The sequence below is a fragment of the Tachysurus fulvidraco genome, chromosome 16 (assembly GCF_022655615.1).
Source record: "Tachysurus fulvidraco isolate hzauxx_2018 chromosome 16, HZAU_PFXX_2.0, whole genome shotgun sequence".
Classification (NCBI taxonomy): domain Eukaryota; kingdom Metazoa; phylum Chordata; class Actinopteri; order Siluriformes; family Bagridae; genus Tachysurus; species Tachysurus fulvidraco.
Window position 1 is genome coordinate 9994279 of NC_062533.1, and position 23492 is coordinate 10017770.

The 23492-nt window shown below is 40.1% G+C and overlaps 1 protein-coding gene and 1 long non-coding RNA gene across 4 annotated transcripts in view; one reads left to right on the forward strand and one right to left on the reverse strand.

Moving 5' to 3' along the window:
* Positions 1-23492, forward strand: part of mylk4b (myosin light chain kinase family, member 4b) — a 29272-nt gene that overhangs the window by 2649 nt on the left and 3131 nt on the right. Inside the window, exons 1-6 of one of the 3 annotated variants that reach the window (XM_047801321.1) lie at positions 6293-6351; positions 6454-6673; positions 18810-18894; positions 19015-19378; positions 19487-19704; positions 19790-19895. In XM_047801321.1, coding sequence (XP_047657277.1) covers positions 6587-6673; positions 18810-18894; positions 19015-19378; positions 19487-19704; positions 19790-19895 — 860 coding nt within the window. In that variant the 5' untranslated portion in view covers positions 6293-6351; positions 6454-6586. Of the gene's footprint in view, positions 1-6292; positions 6352-6453; positions 6674-10452; positions 10675-18809; positions 18895-19014; positions 19379-19486; positions 19705-19789; positions 19896-23492 lie in introns of those variants that run through there. The other 2 variants (XM_047801319.1, XM_047801320.1) reach the window with 2 other exon arrangements.
* LOC113634334 lies at positions 245-6293 on the reverse strand. The gene is made up of 3 exons (XR_003438491.2): positions 6250-6293; positions 1306-1371; positions 245-1225 (listed from the first exon to the last, which is right to left on the reverse strand). It is a non-coding gene; the product is annotated as an uncharacterized LOC113634334 (long non-coding RNA).

The window sequence follows — 23492 nt, forward strand, 5'->3', positions numbered from 1 at the left end:
TTAACTGGGGCTGTGTGACCTTTATTGAGGTTGTGCCTTAGGATTGCAATGTAAAATAGGGAATTTTGAGACATAGAATGCTACACTTCTTTAATTATTATAGACTTACTCTTCTGGTTAAAAAATCCCCACTTACCCTTTAACGCATGATCTTTTTATATAGTCAGTTAATACTTCAACTGAATACATATATGTAATATATTCAAGAAATGATGTCCTGGTTGATACTATTCCATCTGTTCATAGTCTATACTCCTCACCGGGCAATGGTTCACTAATCTTTCACATTTACCCTGGAATGCCGAGATAATTCTACAGTACCAACCAGCCCTATCCAGTATGGACCCAGATCTTCCTTTCCATGCTCTGTACAGTGCCTTAGGTCCATTCCTTTCCCTTTACCAGTTATTGTGATTTCTCTTTTGCTTGCTATTGTTCTGCCAGCACAGGTATTGCATTCACATTTACATTTACTGTATTTGGCAGCTGCCATTATCTAGATCAATTTACTTACATTTATCAACTGAGCACTTGAAAGTTAAGGGCCCAACAGTGGCAGTGCTGGGTTTTTAACTCACAACCTTCCTGTCACTGCCACTGCCCCTGTATTGCATGTAAAGGAGAGCAGGGGCTAACCGATGACAAAATGTTTCTGAAATTCTGTGATTCCTTTTGTACACCAGAGGTTAGCATCATCAAGTACTGTTTCCATGGTTGATGCCTACTGAGCCATATTTAGTTCCTCAGGACTTCACTCAGCTGAAACAAACCTAGTGTTAATCATGAGGGTCAGTCATCTCAGCTAGTGGAAGACATTTTTCCTATGTTACTCTGGAATCACATCCAGATAAATCAGTAATGCTTTAATAATCATCTATTTATAATTCATTAATCATTCATAATTGGTTCAATTATCATAAATATATTTCAAAACATTCACTCCTTTAACCACTAATTAACATTAACACACTGACAGGTGACATACATAACATTGGAGCAGGTCAAGGGGTGGGATATATTAGGCAGCAAATTAATATTTCTTGAAGCTGATTTGCTGGAAGTCAGGGTCATGGACAACAGGATTCATGTGCATCTATTGATTACTGTTGCATGTGAGGAATAAGGGCTAGTCTATATGTTATGATTTTAATTGCTTCATATATGGCTGCATAGCCCCAGACCCTTCAGAGTGCCCATGCTGACCCCTGTCTACCATGGAAAGAACCTACAATGGAAATGTGAGCATCAGAACTGGAATACAGAGCCCATATTCTTTTGAATCATGTGGATAGCCATGTCACTTACCTGGAGATGCAGATTGATGCTCTGGGCACCTAAAGTTCTGCTGGGAATTCCAGAGTCCTGCCATTCCTGTGGACGATACCACATGCCATCTACCAACACAATGTTGCAGACCAAGTATACTCTTGCATGGCAACTGTATTCCTCAAAGGCAGTGGCCTCCTTCAGTTCCTTTCACACTACAAAAAATGTTCAGGAATGGTTTGAAGAAATGGCTGTGTTCCAGGTTGCCCCTTTTCCACCAATGCAGTTTGAGTGCTGGTTCGGAGCAAGAGCCTAATTTAGAGCCAGTTCTTTCTTTTCGACAGCCAAAGCACCGGCTCTGAACCAGGAAAAGTGGTTCTTAAGTCGCACCAAAACGTTGCAGGTCTAGACTAAGAACCGCTTGCGGTAGGTGCTGTGGGCGGGGCTACTGTTTCGCATTTGATAATGTACTTTAAAGGCAGGGTCTCCGATTTTTGAAAGCCAATGTCAATTTGAAATCACCAAAACAAACACACCCCTAACCCAAATGGGTCCCACCCCTGTATTGATAGCCCCGCCCACACATACATACGTAACCCAGGCAAATAATGCAAAGAAATGTGTCTTTATCATAGCTGAATGGAAGAACAATACGATTGCAGATAAACAAACAAGCAAAAATGACACACAAGCATAATCATGCAAAGGACGGCATATATTAGTTCTGTGTAACAAAGCAAAACCAAAAAAGCGCCTTGGCGTCTTAAGTGAAGTTCAATTTCCTGAGTCAATAACTCCTGAGCTAAACACTGTTACTAGCAAAACACGGTTGTAGCTGCCTCTCTACATTACTATGATAGAAAAGATGTGTTATTTGTGTAGTAACAGCGTTTAGCTCAGGAGTTATTGACTCGGGAAACTCGAATCTGTGAATATGCGGCCAACTTCCCGCTCCTTCAGTTTTCTCCAGTGCTGGAAAGCTGATCCTATATTAACACAGGTCCTACTTCTTGCCTTATCGTAAGCCTTTCTCCTCTTTCTTTCTCTGTTTTTATCCTCCATGTCAATGCAAAACCGCTTTCTACTAATGTCACACATGCGCACTGAACACTTTCTCCGCTGCATATTGACAAGCCTCGCCCCTTTCTGCTCACTGGCTACACGTTTGTTTTGATTTATGTTTTGAATTTTGTTTTGATTTTTGTTTATTATTCGGCCCGACTCAGTCTTCTGAAGCATTTCTCAATAATCGGAGACCCTGCCTTTAAGTATACTAATGTTTAATACACTTTTACTTTACCACAATATGATACATTATCAGCACACATGATAGTAGGTAGCTACATGCTAAGGCTACCTTTTTTCTGTGTTAATGATAAAATAACGTTATGTACTTTCTCGATTACAACCTCCGTTTATACAGATTACATGGAGCTGCACGTACACGTTGGATTTGCGGCGTTTGGATGACAATGTAGGTTCACAAAGCCATGAGCATTAACAGTAAAGCAACAGCCGCCATTGTTGTTGTGTTTGTGTTTGCCGATGTTGCGCTAAAGTTGCTGGGACATGTGACACGTATACAGTGACGTCAGACTTGGCTCTCTGATAGATTAGACATGTTTGTTCAGTATATCCCATAGATGCTTTAATGGATTAAGTTCTGGGGAATTTGAAAGCCAATTCATCAAGTTTCTGGGCACTACCATTTCCCAAGACCTGAAATGGGAGTGCAACACAAACTCTATCATCAAAAAAGCCCAGCAGAGGATGTATTAAGGAAGTATGGTCTGCCACAGGAGCTGTTGATGCTGTTCTACACTGCAGTCATTGAATCTGTCCTGTGCACATCCATCACCATCTGGTTTGGTGCAGCAACAAAACAGGACAGGAACAGACTGCAACGTACGGTTAGAACAGCAGAAAAAATAATTGGTGCCTCCCTGCCCACTGTAATGTGTCTGTCTGTGTTTTCCCCTTGTTTCTGTCTGCCCTCTCTCCCTGATGTTAATTGTTGACCCCGCCCACCTATCTGTTACCATGGACACTAATTACATTCATTCTCTTCCCCAGGTGTTTTGTCTTAGTCCTTGTCTGTCTCTGTTTTGTGATTGGTTCTCGTTCACCATATATACTCTGTCTGTTCACTTCAATGTTGTTGGTCGTTTTTGTTGTTGGTGTGTGCATGTCCATGTTCCCGTTTCCTGTTTGTTCCGCGTTGCCTGCCTGTTTGTTTGTGTTTTGGTTTATTAAAAACCTTAAACTGCGTTTGGATCCTCACCCGCCTTTGTCTCACCGTGTCACATCGTGACAGAACGACCAACCACCAATGGATCCAGCAGAACTCCTGTTTTGCCTACGTCAGGAGGACGCCCCAGTTGAGGAGTACACGGAGGTATTCTTGGACCTGTGCAGCGAGGTCAACTTCGATGAGAAGGCGCTCAAAGACATTTTTAAGCACGGACTAAGGGAGATCCTGCGGTATTTGATGCCGTCTACCAGAGAAATAAAGACATTCTCGGAGTTCGTCAACTTGGCGTTGCTCCTGGACGGGTCCACGCTGAGCGTGAGCACTGTAGAGACGGAAGCCGGCCGTAAGTATTTTTTGGGGGGGGGGGGCAGCAAGCATCGGGATCCGTGGGCCACAGAGTGGAATCAGCCACGGACGCCCGAATGCTCCACAGTGCCTCCGCCCAGACCAGTCCCGTGCACATCCGTGATTGAGCCAGTTCCCATGGCTACCGTACCGGCGAGCTCGGCTGAGGTCCGTGCTAACCGGCTGGTCTCCAAACTGGCGGATACCCTGATGAGGTCGGCTCGGGCGGCCGGCATCCCTAAGCCGCCAGCTGGACCAGCCGGGTTGCCGGAACCAGCCGGGTCGCCGGAACCGGCCGGGTCGATGGAACTGGCCGAACCGACCGGGTCGACGGAACCGACCGGGTCGATGGAACCTGCCGAACCGACCGGGTCGACGGAACCGACCGGGTCGACGGAACCTGCCGAACCGACCGGGTCGACGGAACTGACCGGGTCGGCGGAACCTGCCGGGTCGATGGAACCGACCGAACCGACCGGGTCGACGGAACCGACCGGGTCGACGGAACCTGCCGAACCGACCGGGTCGGCGGAACCTGCCGAACCGACCGGGTCGACGGAACCTGCCGAACCGACCAGGTCGACGGAACCAGCCGAGCTGACGGAACCAGCCGAATCGGCCGGGTCGACCGAAATGACTGAGTCAGAGGACGCGGTCGACATCATGACACCCAAACTACCTGAACTCTCTGCCTGGCCTGAACCTATGCATGTTTCTGTTTCCCTGTGTTTTGCTTCGCTGGACTTGCCAGCCCTTCTACCTCCTGTCCCTGTTCATAGGCCCAAAGCACCACCCTGGCTGCCAACTCCGTTCCGGTCTCTGGCTCCGCCTCCAGCACCACCCTGGTCCCCGGTCCTGCTCTGGTCTCTGGCTCCGCCTCCAGCACCACCCTGGTCTCCGGTCCTGCTCTGGTCTCTGGCTCCGCCTCCAGCACCGCCCTGGTCGCCGGTCCTGCTCTGGTCTCTGTCTCCGCCTCCAGCACCACCCTGGTCTCTGGTTCTGCTCTGGCCTCCGGCTCCGCCTCCAGCACCACCCTGGTCTCCGGTCCTGCTCTGGTCTCTGGCTCCGCCTCCAGCACCACCCTGGTCCCCGGTCCTGCTCTGGTCTCTGGCTCCGCCTCCAGCACCACCCTGGTCCCCGGTCCTGCTCTGGTCTCTGGCTCTGCCTCCGGCACCACCCTGGCCTCCTGTTCTCCCGGCGCCGCCCTGGCCTCCTGTTCTCCCGGCGCCGCCCTGGCCTCCTGCTCTGCCGGCGCCGCCCTGGCCTCCTGCTCTGCCGGCGCCGCCCTGGCCTCCTGCTCTGCCGGCGCCGCCCTGGCCTCCTGCTCTGCCGGCGCCGCCCTGGCCTCCTGCTCTGCCGGCGCCGCCCTGGCCTCCGGCTCTGCCGGCGCCGCCCCGGCCTCCGGCTCGGCCGGCGCCACCCCGGCCTCCTGCTCGGCGGGCGCCACCACTACACGAACCCGACCCGCCCTCCCACCCTGGTTGCGCCTTCGCTCCACCCGCCTGAACTGGGTTTTGTGGACTTGGGAGCGTCTGGAAGCCGCTCGTAGGGGGGGGGGGGGCTCTGTAATGTGTCTGTCTGTGTTTTCCCCTTGTTTCTGTCTGCCCTCTCTCCCTGATGTTAATTGTTGACCCCGCCCACCTATCTGTTACCATGGACACTAATTACATTCATTCTCTTCCCCAGGTGTTTTGTCTTAGTCCTTGTCTGTCTCTGTTTTGTGATTGGTTCTCGTTCACCATATATACTCTGTCTGTTCACTTCAATGTTGTTGGTCGTTTTTGTTGTTGGTGTGTGCATGTCCATGTTCCCGTTTCCTGTTTGTTCCGCGTTGCCTGCCTGTTTGTTTGTGTTTTGGTTTATTAAAAACCTTAAACTGCGTTTGGATCCTCACCCGCCTTTGTCTCACCGTGTCACTTCGTGACACCCACTCTCTAGGACTTGTACGACACAAGAACCAGAAACCTGGCAGGAAAAATCACTACTGACCCTTCGCACCCTGGACACAACTTCTTTCAGCTCCTCCCTTCTGGCAGGTGCTACAGAACTTTGCTTACTAAAACTGGCAGACACAGGAACAGTTTCTTTCCCCAGGCAATCACCCTGATTAACAACTCACCATAATTATAATTATATTCACTGCTTCATATCTATAAGTACTGCATTATCAGGACTGTCAGTCATCAAATCATCTGTATATTACACACTACTGCTGCTGTATATTGCACAAAAAGCATAATATTGCACAATATTGTTATTTGCACTCCCACACTTTATGTAGATAACTGATCGTTCATATTCTATATTCATACTATACTCATTCTGTCTATATTGTATCTCATCCTCTGCATTGTTTTCTTGTAGTATAGTGTTATTTATGTCTGTACCTTTGAGAGTCACAAACAGCTGGAACCAAATTCCTTGTGTGTCAACACACTTGGCCAATAAATCTGATTCTGATTCTGATAAAGGCTGATCAGCATTAAAATGTATTTAAACATTAATTAACACAATTATTAACAAATAAATATAGCAGTAGCGATATTGTCAGCCACAGAGTCATCAAAATCTCTTCACTTCTTTTTCTGCAGCTGGGAAATATCAGAAGGCAAGCACAGAACATGTGGTCTCTCTGATGCAGTGAGTTCACCTGTGCCGCATTCTGCATGTCTGGGTAACCATATCCCAGTGGGTGTGGAAGGTAGGAAAACAGCCATTGGTCGCATGGATTTCTTCCGACACCTGGAAAGAGTGGAGACTCTTCGCTGCTACTGGGAGCTCAAACATATTCAGTTGGAGGGTCTGGGTCAGGTATGACTATAACAGATGAATAATCAGAAACTAACAAAAACCCATATGGCCTTATCTGTCAGTTGCTATATTACTCCTTTGTCCTGAGTTTTTTATGTTTTCACTAGTGTTGAATAAAGTACTAGAAAGCAATACTTGAGTAAAAGTACAAGTATCGTACTAGAAAAAGACTTTGGTAGAAGTGAAAGTTGCGTTTTAGAATATTACTCAAGTAAAAGTCTTGAAGTATCTGATATATCCTGTACTTAAGTATCAAAAGTAATTTTCTGATATTTAATGTACTTAAGTATTTGAAGCAGTGGTGTAGTCTAGTTTTTTGTAGTGAGTGTTCTGTAATTTTTTTCCCTCCTCCCAGCCTCATATGCACCCATCCTAGAGTGACACCCCATAGGCACCACCACACCCTGTAATGCATAAAATATGCATCTACATGTAATTTAGAGCATTATTAAAGACTGCTTACTGTACGTGTTATCAACATTCCAATTTATTATAAGCAACAAAAGACAGTCAGCTGATAAAACCTGTGCTCAAGGTCCCAAATTCATATAACATTTAAGGCTAAATGTAGCTCTTAAAGGTATAGTTCACCCAAAAATGAAAATTGTGTTATTTCCTCACCCTCAATTTGTTCCAAAACTGTATGAGTTTCTTTCTTCTGTTTAACACAAAAGATGATATTTTGAAAAATGTTGGTAATCAGACAGTTGGCAGCACCCATTGACTTTCACAGTAGGGAAAAATATAGACTATGAAATTCAATGGGTGCTGCCAACTGTCTGATTACCAACAATGTACATTTAAGAGTGAACAATAAACATTTGTTCAGTTCTATCACCAACACTCTTTCATTGCAGAATATTATGAACTGAAAGTTTACAAAGCTTTCCAGATACATTTGTACTCGGGCTGCGGGTGAAATGTCACGCGAAGCTGTTGTAGCTTTAGGCGCAGGCTTCCGAAAACACTCAAAGATTGTAGTTTGAGTCTGCTTTGGTTCAGATCTTCTTTTACATTACTTAGTTAATTTCAAATTTGCGCCAAAAAAGACCGCCAAGCAACTGATTTTCCTATTTGGTAGGTGACGTCAGATCAGGTCACAGGCCACGGAAGCCACAATGGTCCAAAAATGTTAGTGATTCGCAATCGCAACCACAGACGGGATGAATTTATGAATGAAAGTTCTGTCACAAAACGACATTGTTATGTATCATCACGCTTTTTGAGTGGGCATACGGAAATCATTGGCCTTTCCTAGTGGGTATAGGGCGTATACCTGCATCACGTAGACTACACCAGTGATTTGAAGTAAAAGTTCAGTGATTTTTGGTAGGCATAAGAGGCACTTCATCCAGTAGGAAGAGTCTTTCATTCCAATGTACAGAAACATTTCTTGCAAATACGGCCACGTGTGTATAACGTTATCTTCACCCTGTTCACCACTATCGTCGGGGTGGTCGTCTACGCCAACCCGCGGCTCCCGAGCTGCATGCGGCTCTTTGCCCGGTTTCATGCAGCTCTTACTTTCATATCGAAGTTTGTATTTGTGTCTTTTTATTGTGCGTGTTCGCTTCGCTTGAGTTCAATATGGTATTTTCGTCAAACGCGCATGTGAGTGGGATGAAAATACCTCAGTTTCCCAGTAGGAGCAAAATCATTTGAGTAAACAATTTGTGTCAAGTTCACTCTCAAAATGGCGTCATGATCAAGTTTGCGGTAACACAGTAATGTGGCTCTTGGTCTCTGATTGGTTGACCACCCCTGGTCTACGATAACAGGAGGTCCTCCAGCAGGTGCTTCCATGGCGGTTTCAGTTGTGCTTCCGCCTCCTTTTGGCAACATTACGCTGAAGTAGTGCGTGCGGAGCGTAATGCAATCTAGGAGCAGTGATTCGCCCAAACTCCCTTATTGCAGTCGCAGACATTTCTGCTGATTTTATTTTGTAGTAACGAGTTACGAAGATGCTGAGTGGAAATATAGCGGAGTAAAAGTATACATTTTATCTAGAAAATGTAGTGGAGTAAAAGTGAAAGTTGACGTAAATTTAAATAGCGAATTAAAGCACAGATAGCCTACGTCAAATTTCTACTTAAGTACAGTAACAAAGTATTTGTACTCCGTTACATTACAACACTGGTTTTCACAATGTCCATTACGGGTTTTTCAGATACTGTAAATGTGACTGTGTAAGAGTAAGAGTAATGCACTGCAATGAACTTTTAATCCCATCCAAAATGTCTTTCTATCTTATGTCTAGTATTCGAGAGATATTATCCAGATCCTTGACAAGAATAAAGTGAACTACCGAAGATGAATATATGAAATTAGGTATATATATATATATATATATAAATTGACTTCTGAATAATAATAATAATAATAATAATAATAATAATAATAATAATAATAATAATAATAGTAGTAGTAGTAGTAATAATTATTATTATTATACAAGGATTTGTTTTTTCACCTGTGTTGTCCTTTTTTACTTTTTTGTTTAAAAAATGTTTACTCTATTTATTGAATACAATACTTTAATATAAATAACTAAAAGGCTGATTAATAGAGTTCCAAAGCAAGAGAAAGCGCATTATGTGGTTAAGTTTTGTTTGTTATTTCTGGGTTTTTTTTCACTAAACGATTTTTTCAGATCGCCACTAGAGGGAGCTGTCATGCTGTTCCCAATTCAGTTCTTATTACGGTTCTTAATTCAGACATTTTGGTAGGAAGTATCAGAATACAATATATTATGAGTGATGGACATTTAAACAATTACAATTATGTGGAGTATTCATTCATTAGGGGATACTTTTGGTGCCATGTGTAAGTGGTACTACAGAAGATTCATGAGATTTGGACAGTGGTGGTTCAGGGATTAAGGTACTCGGTTAGTGTGTAGAAAGTTGTGGGTTCACACCTCAGCACTGCCAGTCTGCTATTGTTGTGTGTGTGCGTGTGTGCGCGTGTGTGTGCGTGTGTGTGCGTGTGTGTGCGTGTGTGTGTGTGTGTGTGTGTGCACGCATGTGTATGTTGAAACTGCTGAAGCAAGAGTGTTAAAGATCTTGGTTGTATTAGCAGGTCTCTCCTGATACCATATGATACCTAGTCTTGCTATTGAAGTTACCCTTTACAATTAAGTAACCGGAAAAAGAACCCAGATGTTTGCTTTGGATTTTGGCTGCTGTAGAATGACTAATGCTCTTTGGGTGTGCACCATCAGTATTTGTGAATTAGATTTTCACATTAGCCATTAGTTAGAGCCCTGTAACCGCTAACACATTTGATATATAGACACATACTTCAGCTAAAGAGTACTGACTGCCTTTAATCAGGGCCATGAATGTAGAAATTTACAATATACAGTATCAGTTTGTATAGATTGGTTGTTAGTGTGTGTGTGTGTATGTGTGTGTGTGTGTGTGTGTGTGTGTGTCTGTGTGTCTGTGTGTATGTGTGTGTGTGAATTTGCATGTGTGAATTTAAGTGCAAATGTGCAAGTGCAATGGAATGACTGAGCACTTTAAGTGCTGCGTCTAATGTTAAAGGATACACTGGGTCCGCTTCAGCACCATGCGTTCTCTCAGAGGCCGAGTTCCACCTGTCTGACACTTGTCTCTGTGACCGACACATTCTCTGCTCCTTATAGAGAGGTGGACTGGGGGGTCTGGGGGTTACTTCTGTTTCTCTTTCAGAATCTGTGGCTTGGCCACACCGTTGATGTCAACAACTAGACTACAGTTAATGTAGAGCTGAAAAAGCGGGAGGTAGGGATACATAGGGGATTAAAAGTGTCATTAAAATAGAGTTGGTGCACAGGCAGAGGCTCACCCATAGTTGGTTACACGTTGATTACCATGGAGAAACTTTTGCGTGATAAAGTGGTTTGGATTGTGGGTAGTATGTGCTTAGTTGTATCCATTTTATGGAGAAGGTTTTGGAGTTTATTTACCCACAAGAGAAAACAAGACAAGTCAACAGGAAGCACATCACTTTACTCACAGGTAACACACATGATTCATTTATCCCTACAGGAGTTTTTTACAAGTGGAAAAGTGAGCAATGAATGATAGTGTGGAGAGTTTCAATATTAGTGCTGAATAGAAGAGAAAACTGTGTAATGCACGGTCTAACAGCACATACTGTAGTATGTGAGCTGCCAGCTGTGGACAGCCTCCATGACTGCTTTGGTTACTCAGTGATGAGTCAAATAATTCAGACATTCATATGCACATTCATCATGTGATAGAGGTCAGCAGGTTTAACTGCTGTCTCCAATCAAATAATATAGTTTTGATTGTAATATGTTAACCGTTTACAGTTTACAATTTATAAACTAAATTCATGAATAATCAAACACTAGTACCTGCATTCAAACATCATTAAACATGATCTAATGAGGAGTAACAACATGTACTAATCACGAGCGACAATATGTGTATTCCGGTGTGACTGACCACCTAAGTACAGTATATGCTAGTTACGTTTGCTAGTTATGTTAATCGGACGTGATCTATAAGAAAGAATATAAATTCACTTTGAATCATGTCAAATTGTTTATTTAATTAGCCACATTCAGCTACCTCCAGGAACATCATTGGATGGCACTGCATTACTCTTATAATTCACATCGATCATTCTTATTGAACACAGAAAAACCTTTAAATTGCAAACACCAACCCATTTTGCATCATTCTCCATCCATTTCTTTTCAAATCCCACTGCTGTTCTAGTGCCTGGGGCTCTGCTCCTTTACCCAAAAGGGTGAACATGTCAATATATATTCTTTCTTAAAGAGCATGTTTAATTGAAATTGTGTTTTAATTAGGGCTGGTAAGCGATTAAAAATTTTAATCTAATTAATTACATTATGTGGCGATTATCTAATCTAATTAATCGCATTTAATTGCACATAAATATTAGTTGAGAATTTCCCCCAAAATGTCATTTAAAATGATTGTGTTTGAGGAAGATTGAACCAATATAACAAGCCTATCACTTAGGCTACAATGGCCGTAACATCGCAATTCGAAAAGCATCCATTGACCCCTTGCCACAATATTAACAGGCCTACAGTCCATTCCAATCCATTTAGATATTGCTTTCGTTAGTGTTTCTGCGGACGACTTAATTTGCGGCGATTTTCAGTCAGCGTGGTATGGCGGAGCTTGCCTGCAGCATCCAGGGTTGTGCTAACTGCAGAGCTCGCAATATGTTTTGTGTTCAGGTGGTATTTCATGCTAGAACTACTTAGATGGTATGCAAATTCCTTATTGCAGAGAACACAAAGGACTTTGGTTTTTATCAGTGGCTCCATTGGAAAGAGTTTTGAATTTAAATTTGCCCTTCAGAAAGCCAGGGAGATTGTTTGGCATCATGCTTGACTAACTCGCCACTACAGCTTATTGCAAGATGTGTAGTCGTTGGTACAGGTGTGTGGAGGGGAGGGGAGGATTAAATGCGTTAAAAATATTAACTCGTTATTATTTCTCATAAATAATTAATCTAATTAAAGACGATAAATTACCAGCCCTAGTTTTAATAAATACATTACATCACAAACATGTACTATCATATATAAGGTGGACCTCAGTTTTAGGTGTCTTGGGTGTGTTGTGTTTCATTTCTCTCTCATATTTTTGTAAAGGTGCTGTCTATACATGTAACCTGGTGTTATAAAATCTGTTCATCACTAACATGCTTTGAGAAATCTGCTTTTGAACTTTAACTTTCAAATCACACACAAGCAGAGATTCAGAGGCTTGTTCCCTAAAAGTGAAGCTGCATAAAACAATTGGATAAAATTGGATAATAAAAGGTATAACAGTGTATGAGCCCCTTGTTTTACAATGCTATTCATCATCCTTAGCCTTCTTTCCATCTAGCTGCTGCATAATAATAATGTAAATAAAAAAAAAAAATAAGAGTAACATGAAACATAAAGCAGAGACAGAAACGCAGCTGTGCTGAAGACTAGACATGCAGCATGTAAATGGAGCATCGAGGCAAAGGAAACAAAAAGGAAAAGTACTTTATGTGAATGTGGCAGAATAACAGGCCATTTTAAGGTAACTGTTACTGCAGATCTTTTTGATCTGTGATCATAATTGTATTTAATCAGGCTGGATTAAATGCAATACCACAATCCAACCAGTAAAACCACAGCTAGGTGCATAATTAACATAATTATTATTATACATAGAGATTAATTTAAAGGTATGGAGTTGAAGTTCCAGTAAAGTTAAAAATAAGAGTGAGTTTACATTACAGTAGGTGATCAGAGGTAACCAGATTTGTCATGGGTGTATGGAGTGACATGGGTTAGTGTTATACAAGTCCAGCCTTGTGATTAGTTCTTTGTTTTTTAAGGAGGATGAGGATATGGAGGCATTTGCTTATTCATAATTCTTGGAAAATAAAATTTAAATTAGAGTTAGATTATAAATTAAACTATGCTGTGAATTTACAAAGTAAGCAAAGTGAATGAAGGTATGGTTGGTTCAGAATCTATTATATAGTCTAAGGAATGAGCTGTAGGTTTGTGGAGAACATCATGTTCAGGTGTAACAGGATCATCAGCAATGCTGAGCACAGGTCTCTCACTGCTGACTGTCAGAAGCAGGTGGCCCTGTGTTATACCTTTCACTCATTTAAACATAGTCGATTCCTGCGTGCTGAAGCCTCCAAAAAACTTCAGGCAGATGGTTTATTACTAATTGCACTGCAAGCATACTGTATACCTGTATAAAAGTACTAAATAATAGTCATTATAATAAAATCATCACTGCAATTATATTAATTGCGCTTAATTGTTACTTAATTGTGAAAGGAGAGCTTTTCACATGTATGCATGTATGTAGATCTTCAAATGTATAACTCAATGAATGAATGTTTTATCTGCTAAACATATATGTAGAATTGAGATAAATGAATCATTACACAAACAAAAACATATAAATAATATGCTCATATTGCATCAAATTAAAAAAAAAAAAATAAATAAAATAATAATAATAATAATAATGAAGAAAAAATGGAATATTAGTAACATGTTTATGCACTTTTGATAATTCTAATACAAATAAAATAAAATAACAACAAACAAAATACATCCGGAAATAAAAATTAACAGATTTTTCAATATGTAATTCTGTGTAGGTTTATGGAGGAGACACCATCAAATAATGAAACTGAAACTAATAATGTATATTTGCTTTTAGAATACTGTCTAGCCCTTATAGACTACTAACTAACTGCAATCTTGTAAAATCACACTTGCAATGTCATAATTGGCAGAAATATTATCAGTACTGGCTGCAGTACAGTCAGTGGTGGCGTGTTTACCACCTGTGTGCCAGATACCACTTTCAGTGCTGGACAAGTGTTTGCCAGAGTTTCTTTGGGACTCCCTCCCATCAGCTCATACATTTCTACACTACAGCCCTGCACATGCCCACTGTGTTTTTGCACAGAGGACCTGGTGCCTGTCAGTGCACATATCAGTTAGAATAAATAAATTGAGCCCAGTGAGATGTGTTGAGGGGAAAAGACAGGAGGAGGGGGGGGGGGTGGAGCAGATATTTAGTTACCATCATCTACCCTCTCAAACACTAAAATAGCACTTGACCTCTATGTACGCATGCTTGGACCTTTACCAACCTTATGCAAACAATCACATTCTCTAAACATATCACATTCACATACACTTCTATCCAGAAACTCTATACAGTTTACAGGCCTTGTAAAGTTTTTAAAGGAGGTTTTTAAACAGGCTGAATTAAACATAACATGACACACTCAGTTCAACCTCCATTGCTACAGATATTCCTCCTTCCTTCTGTTACTCAGTATATAGTGTACATTAATTTGTCCACTGGTTTGGACCCTGAATCACTACAACATTAGGACACAGATCTCCTGTTACATTTTTATTTCCATATCAGTAATTGTAAAAACTCAAACAAATGAAATATTTAATTACACTTAAGAACACGTACGAGTCTTAAGAATACTCAAACAAACTGTATATAGAACATCAAATAAAGTTATAAACCGTTAAATTAGGTAACCATTTAAGAGCTACTACAGTGATAACGATCTAATTACACTTATACATGAAGATGGCTGAGACATTTTTTGTGAGCTGTTTTAGGAAAACATGACATCATTTCCAGTACAGGAACATAGTTCCATCAATGTGCCCTGTTTTTTGTGGTGCATTAAGGGAGAAAATACTCCCTGTCTACTGAACAGAAGAGCTGATTAAGACGGACCCTAACCCTACATGTAGATCAGTGAATGAGTGCCTGAGTGACACTGAGTAGTGAAAGAGCTATTTAGTACCACACCAAGTTTATAGGGTGGCATGGTATCTTGTGTGTGTGTGTGTGTGTGTGTGTGTGTGTGTGTGTGTGTGTGTGTGTGTGTGTGTGTGTGTGTGTGTGTGTGTGTGTGTGTGTGTGTGTGTGTGTGTGTGTGTGTGTGTGTGTGTGTGTGTGTATCTGCTGCCCTCCACTGGTGAATCAGTAAAAGTTTAGTGTTTTGCTGAGGACATTAAAAACATGATTTTATCTACATCAGGAATGTCCGGTCTTATCCGGAACGAGTGCAGGGATGTGTGTAGCTTGTCAGTCTACTGAAAGTTAAGATCAACTGAATAAACAGGTGGAATAAGGTGTGGCTCTTACTGGATTGGGATAAAAACCTGCACCCACACTGGCCCATGCAGATAAAATTTTAAACCCCTGAACTAGACAAATGTTCATTTTGCAATTCCTTTGACATAAAAGATTTTCTTTCAGTTGGTACATAACCATTGTTTATTTATTTATTTATTTATTTATTTATTTATTTATTTATTTATTTTTACAAGACAAGACATCATGTTTCACATCAAAACAACCAAATCATGTTTTTCACATTCAGTTAGTGGCAACTTTAATAGGAATAGCTAGAGGTCTAGAGTAAGAGACTTCTGCTGTTGTAGCCCATCTGCCTCAAGCTGCCAAGTGTGCTGTGCTTTCTGTGTCTGGGTATAAACAGCATTTGTTTGCATTACTGTAGACTTCCTGTCAGCCTGAACCAGTCTAGTATAAGTTACATTATAGCAAGAGGGGTGTTTATTGCCTGGACTGTGTCTAAATCTGGGCAGATCAATTTAAGCTCCTGTACAGAGGTGGTAAATGACAGACAGACTCTGCACCTTCGCAGTATGCTGTACATTTATAGCATGAATATAATTCCCTGATTGACTTTCAAAAAAAGACATATGATTTATAATATGAATAAACAAAGGCCATTTGGTTGGGCATGAAAGTTGGTACAAATGTACAAGTATGAGACCTACAAGTTATAAGTGACTAATGCAAGTAAACATCCTTATTGAATTTCATCTAATCGGTTCACAGTAAATTTTTCCTCACTTTGCAATGTAACACGCCTACCTCGGTTCTCTAACAGTCACACTCCTGTCTGTGTGTTCAGCAACAGGACATGGGTCCTGTCCTGAATCATAACAACATCCTGGTGTAACACACACACACACACACACACACACACACACACACACACACAAGAACTTATAAAACAATAGACACATATGTGTGTACAAATGAACTAAGGATTTAAAAAGAGTTACTGCACCTGATATTTATATCTATATCTTTTTACTTAAAGCACATTATCTGTTCAAACCAAATAATGTACTGTTTCTTAGTGTCTGTGACTGTTTCTTCAAATCCATGTTCTGCATCACTCTGGTTACAGAGGTGTAGCAAAGGGAGCTATAGTGACAATGGAGGAACTAAAATCCTTACTGAATGCAGAAATTAAATAATATTTGGCTGAACCTTTTTTGCATTGACAGAAAGAGAGACTGAGCAAACTCACACCTGACTCCTGGCCTCAGGCACAGGAGTCTCACATGATCCACTTCAACACAGAACAATCAGCAGCAGGCAAAAGATGACTTTATAAATGTTAGGACTGTGGGGTTGAGAGTTGATAGAACAAAAGGAAATGAACAGGGAATGAATAAACGCTATAGACAAACAAGTTTTTACAACAGCATTCCTTAGGACAGGTATTTCTTGCAGCTGCAACATCTTTTGTACTGTAAGTGCAACTGGAAGTTGAGCTCAAGTTTTATAACATCTCCAGCCAAGGTTTTTGACCAAAATTCCCGTATGCACTCTAAAACACTACAGCAATGGGAGCAATAGTGGCAATGGAGAAACTAAAAATCCTTGTTGTCTGCAGAAGTTAAATTATATTTGGCTGAACCTGCTTTGCATTGGCAGAAAGAGAGATTGACGCACTTAGTTGGCCATAAGCTGTCTGGACACAATCGGTTGTGAGGATTCATCACTAATGGGAAGAACATACATCATGTCCACATTCAACATTAAATTTCTTTGTCATGTCACATTCCAAAGTGGTGGTTAATGGCTTACATTAAGTTAGACTATAAGTTTTCAAAAGTATTTCTTTTGTTAACTCTCCTACTATGGACAATATCATTATAGAAAAGTTAATATATGTGTTTCACATGTATATATCTTCTAAATAAATGGTGAATCAAACCTATTTCTGCTCTCTGAGATGAAGTGCTTGTTCATAAGCATCTAAAATGTTTTCATATTGATTCTAAAAATATAAAATAACTCATTTGGTTATAATGATGGAAAATGTCTGATAAGTCAATTTCCATTTTGTTGCTGCACTGGAACACTAGTGTACTGGAGAAAACATTTTAAGTAGCATAGGGACAATGAATAAACAGACCAATAGGACCAACTGTCACGAAGTGACACGGTGAGACAACAGGCGAGTGAGGATCCAAATGCAGTTTTTAGAGTTTTAATCGGCCAATACACGAAACAGAAAAACAGTCAGGCAGGCAACACAAGGCAGAACACAGAACGAACAGGCAATGGGAACATCAAACAGAAACACACAACATACCAACACCAACAACGACCAACAACATTGAAGTGAACAGACAGAGTATATATGGTGAACGAGAACCAATCACAAAACAGAGACAGACAAGGACTAAGACAAAACACCTGGGGAAGAGAATGAATGTAATTAGTGTCCATGGTAACAGATAGGTGGGCGGGGTCAACAATTAACATCGGGGAAAGACGGCAGACAGAAACAAGGGGAAAACACAGACAGACACATTACACCAACAGTCTCAGAGACTAGATAGATTGGAAAGTTATACATTTTTGGAAGCTAGTTGCACAATTTCATCTAAGGACATGGAGTTTATGTTTATAGTGGATGAAATATCTGCAACGTCTAGGGAGAGAGCTGAGCAGATTAACTGTCTCACAGTGGCTCTAAATTTACTTTTACAACACTCCATACAATGGTGTGTACTGTAGCTTTTAATTGCAATAAGCCTTTCCCTCCAACCTTTCTACATTTTGTAGTATTATGGCTTGGTATCAAAAAAGAGATTCATTTTTGGGGAGAGGATTTTTTCATGATGATCATTTATCATGACTTGCCATAAATTCTCGATAGGACTGAGGTCTGCCACTGCATCAGTTTTAAATTCTTCACTTCGAACCATTCCAGTGTAGCTTTGTAAGTGTCTGCCTGCATTTAATGTTCTGTCAGTCACCTATTTTTCTATTTCCTGAGGTTCCTTTTTCATGTTTGCCTGTGCAATATATGGATGGATTAAAATAACTAGTATTATTAGTTATTAATATAATTATATAAATATGATTTTATGTGAAAATAAAATTGCAACCTTAAGTACACATATATGTGTTTACATAGTCTGACATATGAAAAATGTGCCTCTATCTTTTCTCCAAGCTATTTTAACAAGTCTGTGGTTATAATTGTTATTCCTTACTATATTTTATCATTTAGTAAACAATAAATTATCCTGTCATTATTTTTATAGACAGCAGAAGAGTGTCATGTATGAAATTATATTTTGTATTTTTTTGTTATCATTTAACATTTGGAAAATGGCTAAAGTAGGATGTATTCTGACATCTACTGCTTTATATATTTATATACAGTATAATCTATTGCTGAAAACAGGATAGATAAAAACAAAAATAATTACATGATAATATTATTTTTCCTGTTCTTTCTCTTCTTTGTCCCTGTGCAGCTGAAAGAGAAAGAATGCACTGAGAAGTCAAATGTTTGCTTAAAGCTGTTGAAATCCCAGAAGAAGAAACCTCCAGATGTAACAGGTAAATGCAAATCCAACTTCTATGTGATTCATGTTGTTAGGAAATTTAGGATTTGATGTGTAATTGAATGTTGAATCTTCAGCATATCATTATAAAACTTCTGTTTTTATATATTTTAAGGTGCAGCCCAGAATGACTTGGAAAAGGTACAAACACTCAATCAACAGAACTCCAGCCTTCACTGTGGCAATGCTGAAGCCAATGCTAGCGTAACAGGACTTTTGGATTTTATCCAAGATAAGACAGAATTACAAACAGAAGAAGAGAATGACAAAGAAGAGCTTCAAGTAGAGGAAAATGAGGCAAGCAGTAAGGAAAATAACGATATTCCTATAGAATCCAAGTTAAATGAAAAAATAGAGACCAGCGAAGAAGGAGAGCATCAGAGAACAGAAAGAAAAGATGGTTTGACTGTCCCTAAGGTGCCATCTTTACTCCTGTCAACCTGTGACTTTAGTCAAGAACATGCAGTGCCCCAGGAAAGGTACTAAAAGATCCTATATTAAACACCTTTAGTAAACACTTTAAACTAATTGATGATACTATTTAGAAAGTCAGAATAGTCTAATGCATTTGTACTTTGTGTTTGTAGCTATAATGATCACACAGAGCCACTTTCTAGTACTAAGAGACGAGTCGAGAATCTGGAGAAAGATGATCTAAAGAAAAGCAGAGTGGAGGAAAGGTCAGAGGAGGTGGAAAAAAGCGAGGAAGAAACACAGTATAGAGAGGGAGCGGCAAAAGTGGAGCCAGAGAAACCTGAGGAGGGAATGAAACAAAGAGAACTGATGCCCGAAGAGTACATCATAGGTAGAATGTTACAACACAGTCACCAATGGCTGTTTATTTGTACAGTTCTTTCTCAGTCATTTCTGCTTATTGCTATGTCCTCCAGATTGTTCACCTCCTCCTCCAGCACCCTTTGACCACCGCGTGGTGACAACCAAAACCAAACATATAGCTGCCTATTATACCATCAACAGAGAAGAAATGCTTGGAGGGTAAGCTACAGAATTGGAGATAGACCATATACTATTGTAATTAATCTTTCTGGATGATTAAAGGTTTCTGCTTTTTCACCAGAAGCAAGATGAGTGAACAGTCATGACACTAAAAACCAGGGTATAATTTAATTTATTGCATACATAAGAACAGCCTGAGCACCCTCTATAAAGAGTAAGCAAAAATCCAAGCAAATCATAACCTTGCTCTTAAATGATTAAATCTTGTATCTTTCATCATAAACAATGAACAATGAACAATGTGCAGGGAATCTTCAAAGATCAAAAAGTTTTCAGTAAATGAACCTGACTTTAATATGGTACTCGTGCATTGTTTAATGCAGTACTCTACGAGATCTACTCCTCTAGATCGCTAAGCAGCTGAGTCACTGCCTGTCTTCAAACAATGATCTACCTCTAAAGTAATAACTAACTAGTTTGTATACTTTTCTTGTGATATTAACTCCCAACAGAGTTTTTAGACTGATTGTATTCTTAGTCCGCAATCTAGTTTACTAGTATTGATATCGAGCCATTTCGACAATATATAGCTGATGCAGTACACAGTGAAAAGGAACATGGTTCCTCCAGGACCCAGCTACATAAAACAACACAGAACTAAGGGCTTAAGTGTTAAAAATTACCTTTTGGCTTTCATTTATTATAGACTTCAAAGCACTTGTGTAAGTCTCTCCAAATGCCATAAATGTAAATGTTTGACTAATGAGACATCAAAGTATTCCATTGGGTTTGTTTACAGGAATCCTAATTACACTGCAATATATCCTGAAGTATTAAGGTCAGTTATTTGTTGGAGCAAGTGACGTGTCTTACAGTTAGTTGTCTTTCTGTCTCTGCTTTTGAAAACCTAGTTTGAAAGTCTTTTGACTCCCTTTTTGGCATGAATTTTAGGTCCCTTTAACTCTTTTAGGTTAAAGAGTGGTGCTAAAAATGCCAGTGTCTTGGATTTGAGCCCCGAACGGGACACGTGTTTGGGTGGTGTTGGCTCAAATGGTTAAGGCTCTTGGTTTTTGATTGGGGTCTTAACCTATGGGGTCAGAATTGTTTCATTATTCTGAATAAATATACTATGATCCACAAATAAATATAAAGAGTTTCACAAATATTTTTTAAATCAACAAATGACCAACAAATTACAAATGACCAACAAATTACAAATTTCACAAAAAGAAATGAACTTCACAAATAAATAAAATGTGAATTGTGAATCGCGTTCTGTGCAATTGTGGATTTGAAACATTTAACGCCAAGACGTGCACAGGAATCCACAAATAGGTGGACTCCGCCCACCGTCTACTCCAGCCAATCGGACAACGGTCTCGTGGCGCTGACCAATCGTGGCACGGTCTACCTCCAACCAATCACGTGCCACGATTGGTCAACGCCACAAGACTATTGGTACCTGCTAAATGCCATAAATCGATATGTTTTATGCCATAAATGCTATAAATCTAAATGCTTCTTTTCAGCATAGGTCTAAATCATTACACCACCTATGCATTATGGATGTAATAACTGCATATTATAGTGATTTAATCCCTGCTAATTGGCATTATTGAGGGATTTTATTTTCTACTTCTGAATTCTCATGTTGAGTCAAACTTCCCTTTTTGAATACTGAGCACGAAGAGTTAGTAAAAAATTTTTTATTGTTGACAAAATTATTGATATTAGAGTTAATTTTTAAGGTTCTTCCTCTTGTGTAGATTTTTCCTCCTATTCCCAATGATACATGTTGACATGGTCTACCTCCAACCAATCACGTGCCACGATTGGTCAGCGCCACGAGACCGTTGTCCGATTGGCTGGAGTAGACGGTGGGCGGAGTCCACCTATTTGTGGATTCTTGTGCACGTCTTGGCGTTAGAAGTGTTTCAAATCCACAAATGCACAGAACGCAATTCACAAATGCGTGCAGTGATACAATTAAATATATAAATGTATTTAATATATAAATGTATTTTTTTTATTTGCAAATCACATTTTATTTATTTGTGAATTTCATTTCTTTTTGTGAAATTTGTAACATATATTTACGGTTTGCTTATTGTGCATTTGTTGATTTAAAAAATATTTGTGAAACTCTTTATATTTATTTGTGGATCATAGTATATTTATTCAGAATAACGAAACAATTCTGACCCCATATTAACCCTCTCTGCTCCAGGGGTGCTATAGCAGGGCTGACGCCAGCTTCCAAAAAGTTGGTATATGTGAAGAAAGAATTTCACTGAGCTGTAATGTATATGAGACAACTAAAGTCTTCTATTTATTCTAACCCATACAGGAGGCTGGTGTGTACACAATGTGGTGCGGTCATAATCCTGTTAATTTGTCTTGATATCTTGTGCATTTCTTTTCGTATATGTTGAGGGTTGCTTGCAGTGAAATTACACTTCTTGGGATTGAATACTTTCCCTGGTCTTTCAGTGCTCAGGACTTGTTGGTAGAAGGTGTGTCAGATTATCTTCCCAAAATCTTAGTGCAACTGATAAGGAAAGCTCAGACTGATGTCTATGATGTTCTATCATGAGGTTGCTTTGTCTATTGGATATCTTGTTGCCATGTTTTCCTTTTCTTATTCATGAATTACCTTTTGAGTCACCATTTATCTTTTTTATGAACTGGTATTGGGCATATATGATTGTGAGCTGTTTCTTCCTCTGTTCCCTCAACCTGTTTGCATTTATTTGTTTTACTTTCACACCCATTTTATTATAGTTCTGCAAATATGTCAGTGTATTTCAGACAATGTCAGTAGCAAGCCAGGGAATCATTGGCTACAAAGAACAATTTGGGGAACCCTGGATAAGCAATCCCTCTTGGATACTAAGGAAATTGCTGTTATAATTCTTGCTTCTCTTAGCTTTCTCAGTATCCTCTGGCTGTGTTGAGTTTGCTAGAAGCACAGGCCATCTTACTTAGGGAATTCTAAAATGGGATTCCTGTGACCTACTTGAATGCCTGTTTTGCTCCATCACTTAAAACAAAGGCCAAGGCTTTTGAATTTTTTAACAACATAGCTTGAAAAAAATTACAAAGTTTAAAATTCAAGTTTATATTCATCCCTAATACCAAGGCTAATTGTGGCAAGGAAAAACTCCCTTAGATGATATTAGGAAGAAACCTTGAAAGGAACCAGATTCAAAAGTGAACCCATCCTAATCTGGGTGACATCAGAGAGTGTGATTAATTCATTTCCGTTCTACAGCTGTATATGGTCAACTGAAATGTAATGTCATTTGAAGGTGAAATGTCAAGTGAAATGTAAGTGTAACCTTAAACTTTTGACAACTTTAGTCAAACATTTTTTGACAATGATAGACAAGTCTGAGCATCAGCATCATTTCTGAATTCATGAACATTTGTTTAACATAAATTATTTTCTGTTAAAGCAATCAAATGTTCAATGATGGACACTGCATCAAACCACCATGTTCAAACCACTATGCTCTCTAACTGGTACTGTCCCATGTATCTCCAGGCTGTCTAAATAGGACCATACTCAGTGAGCATCTCCAAATAATGAGACTGCAACCAGAAGTAGGGTATCAGGAAGGATTAGGTAGTCTGGAG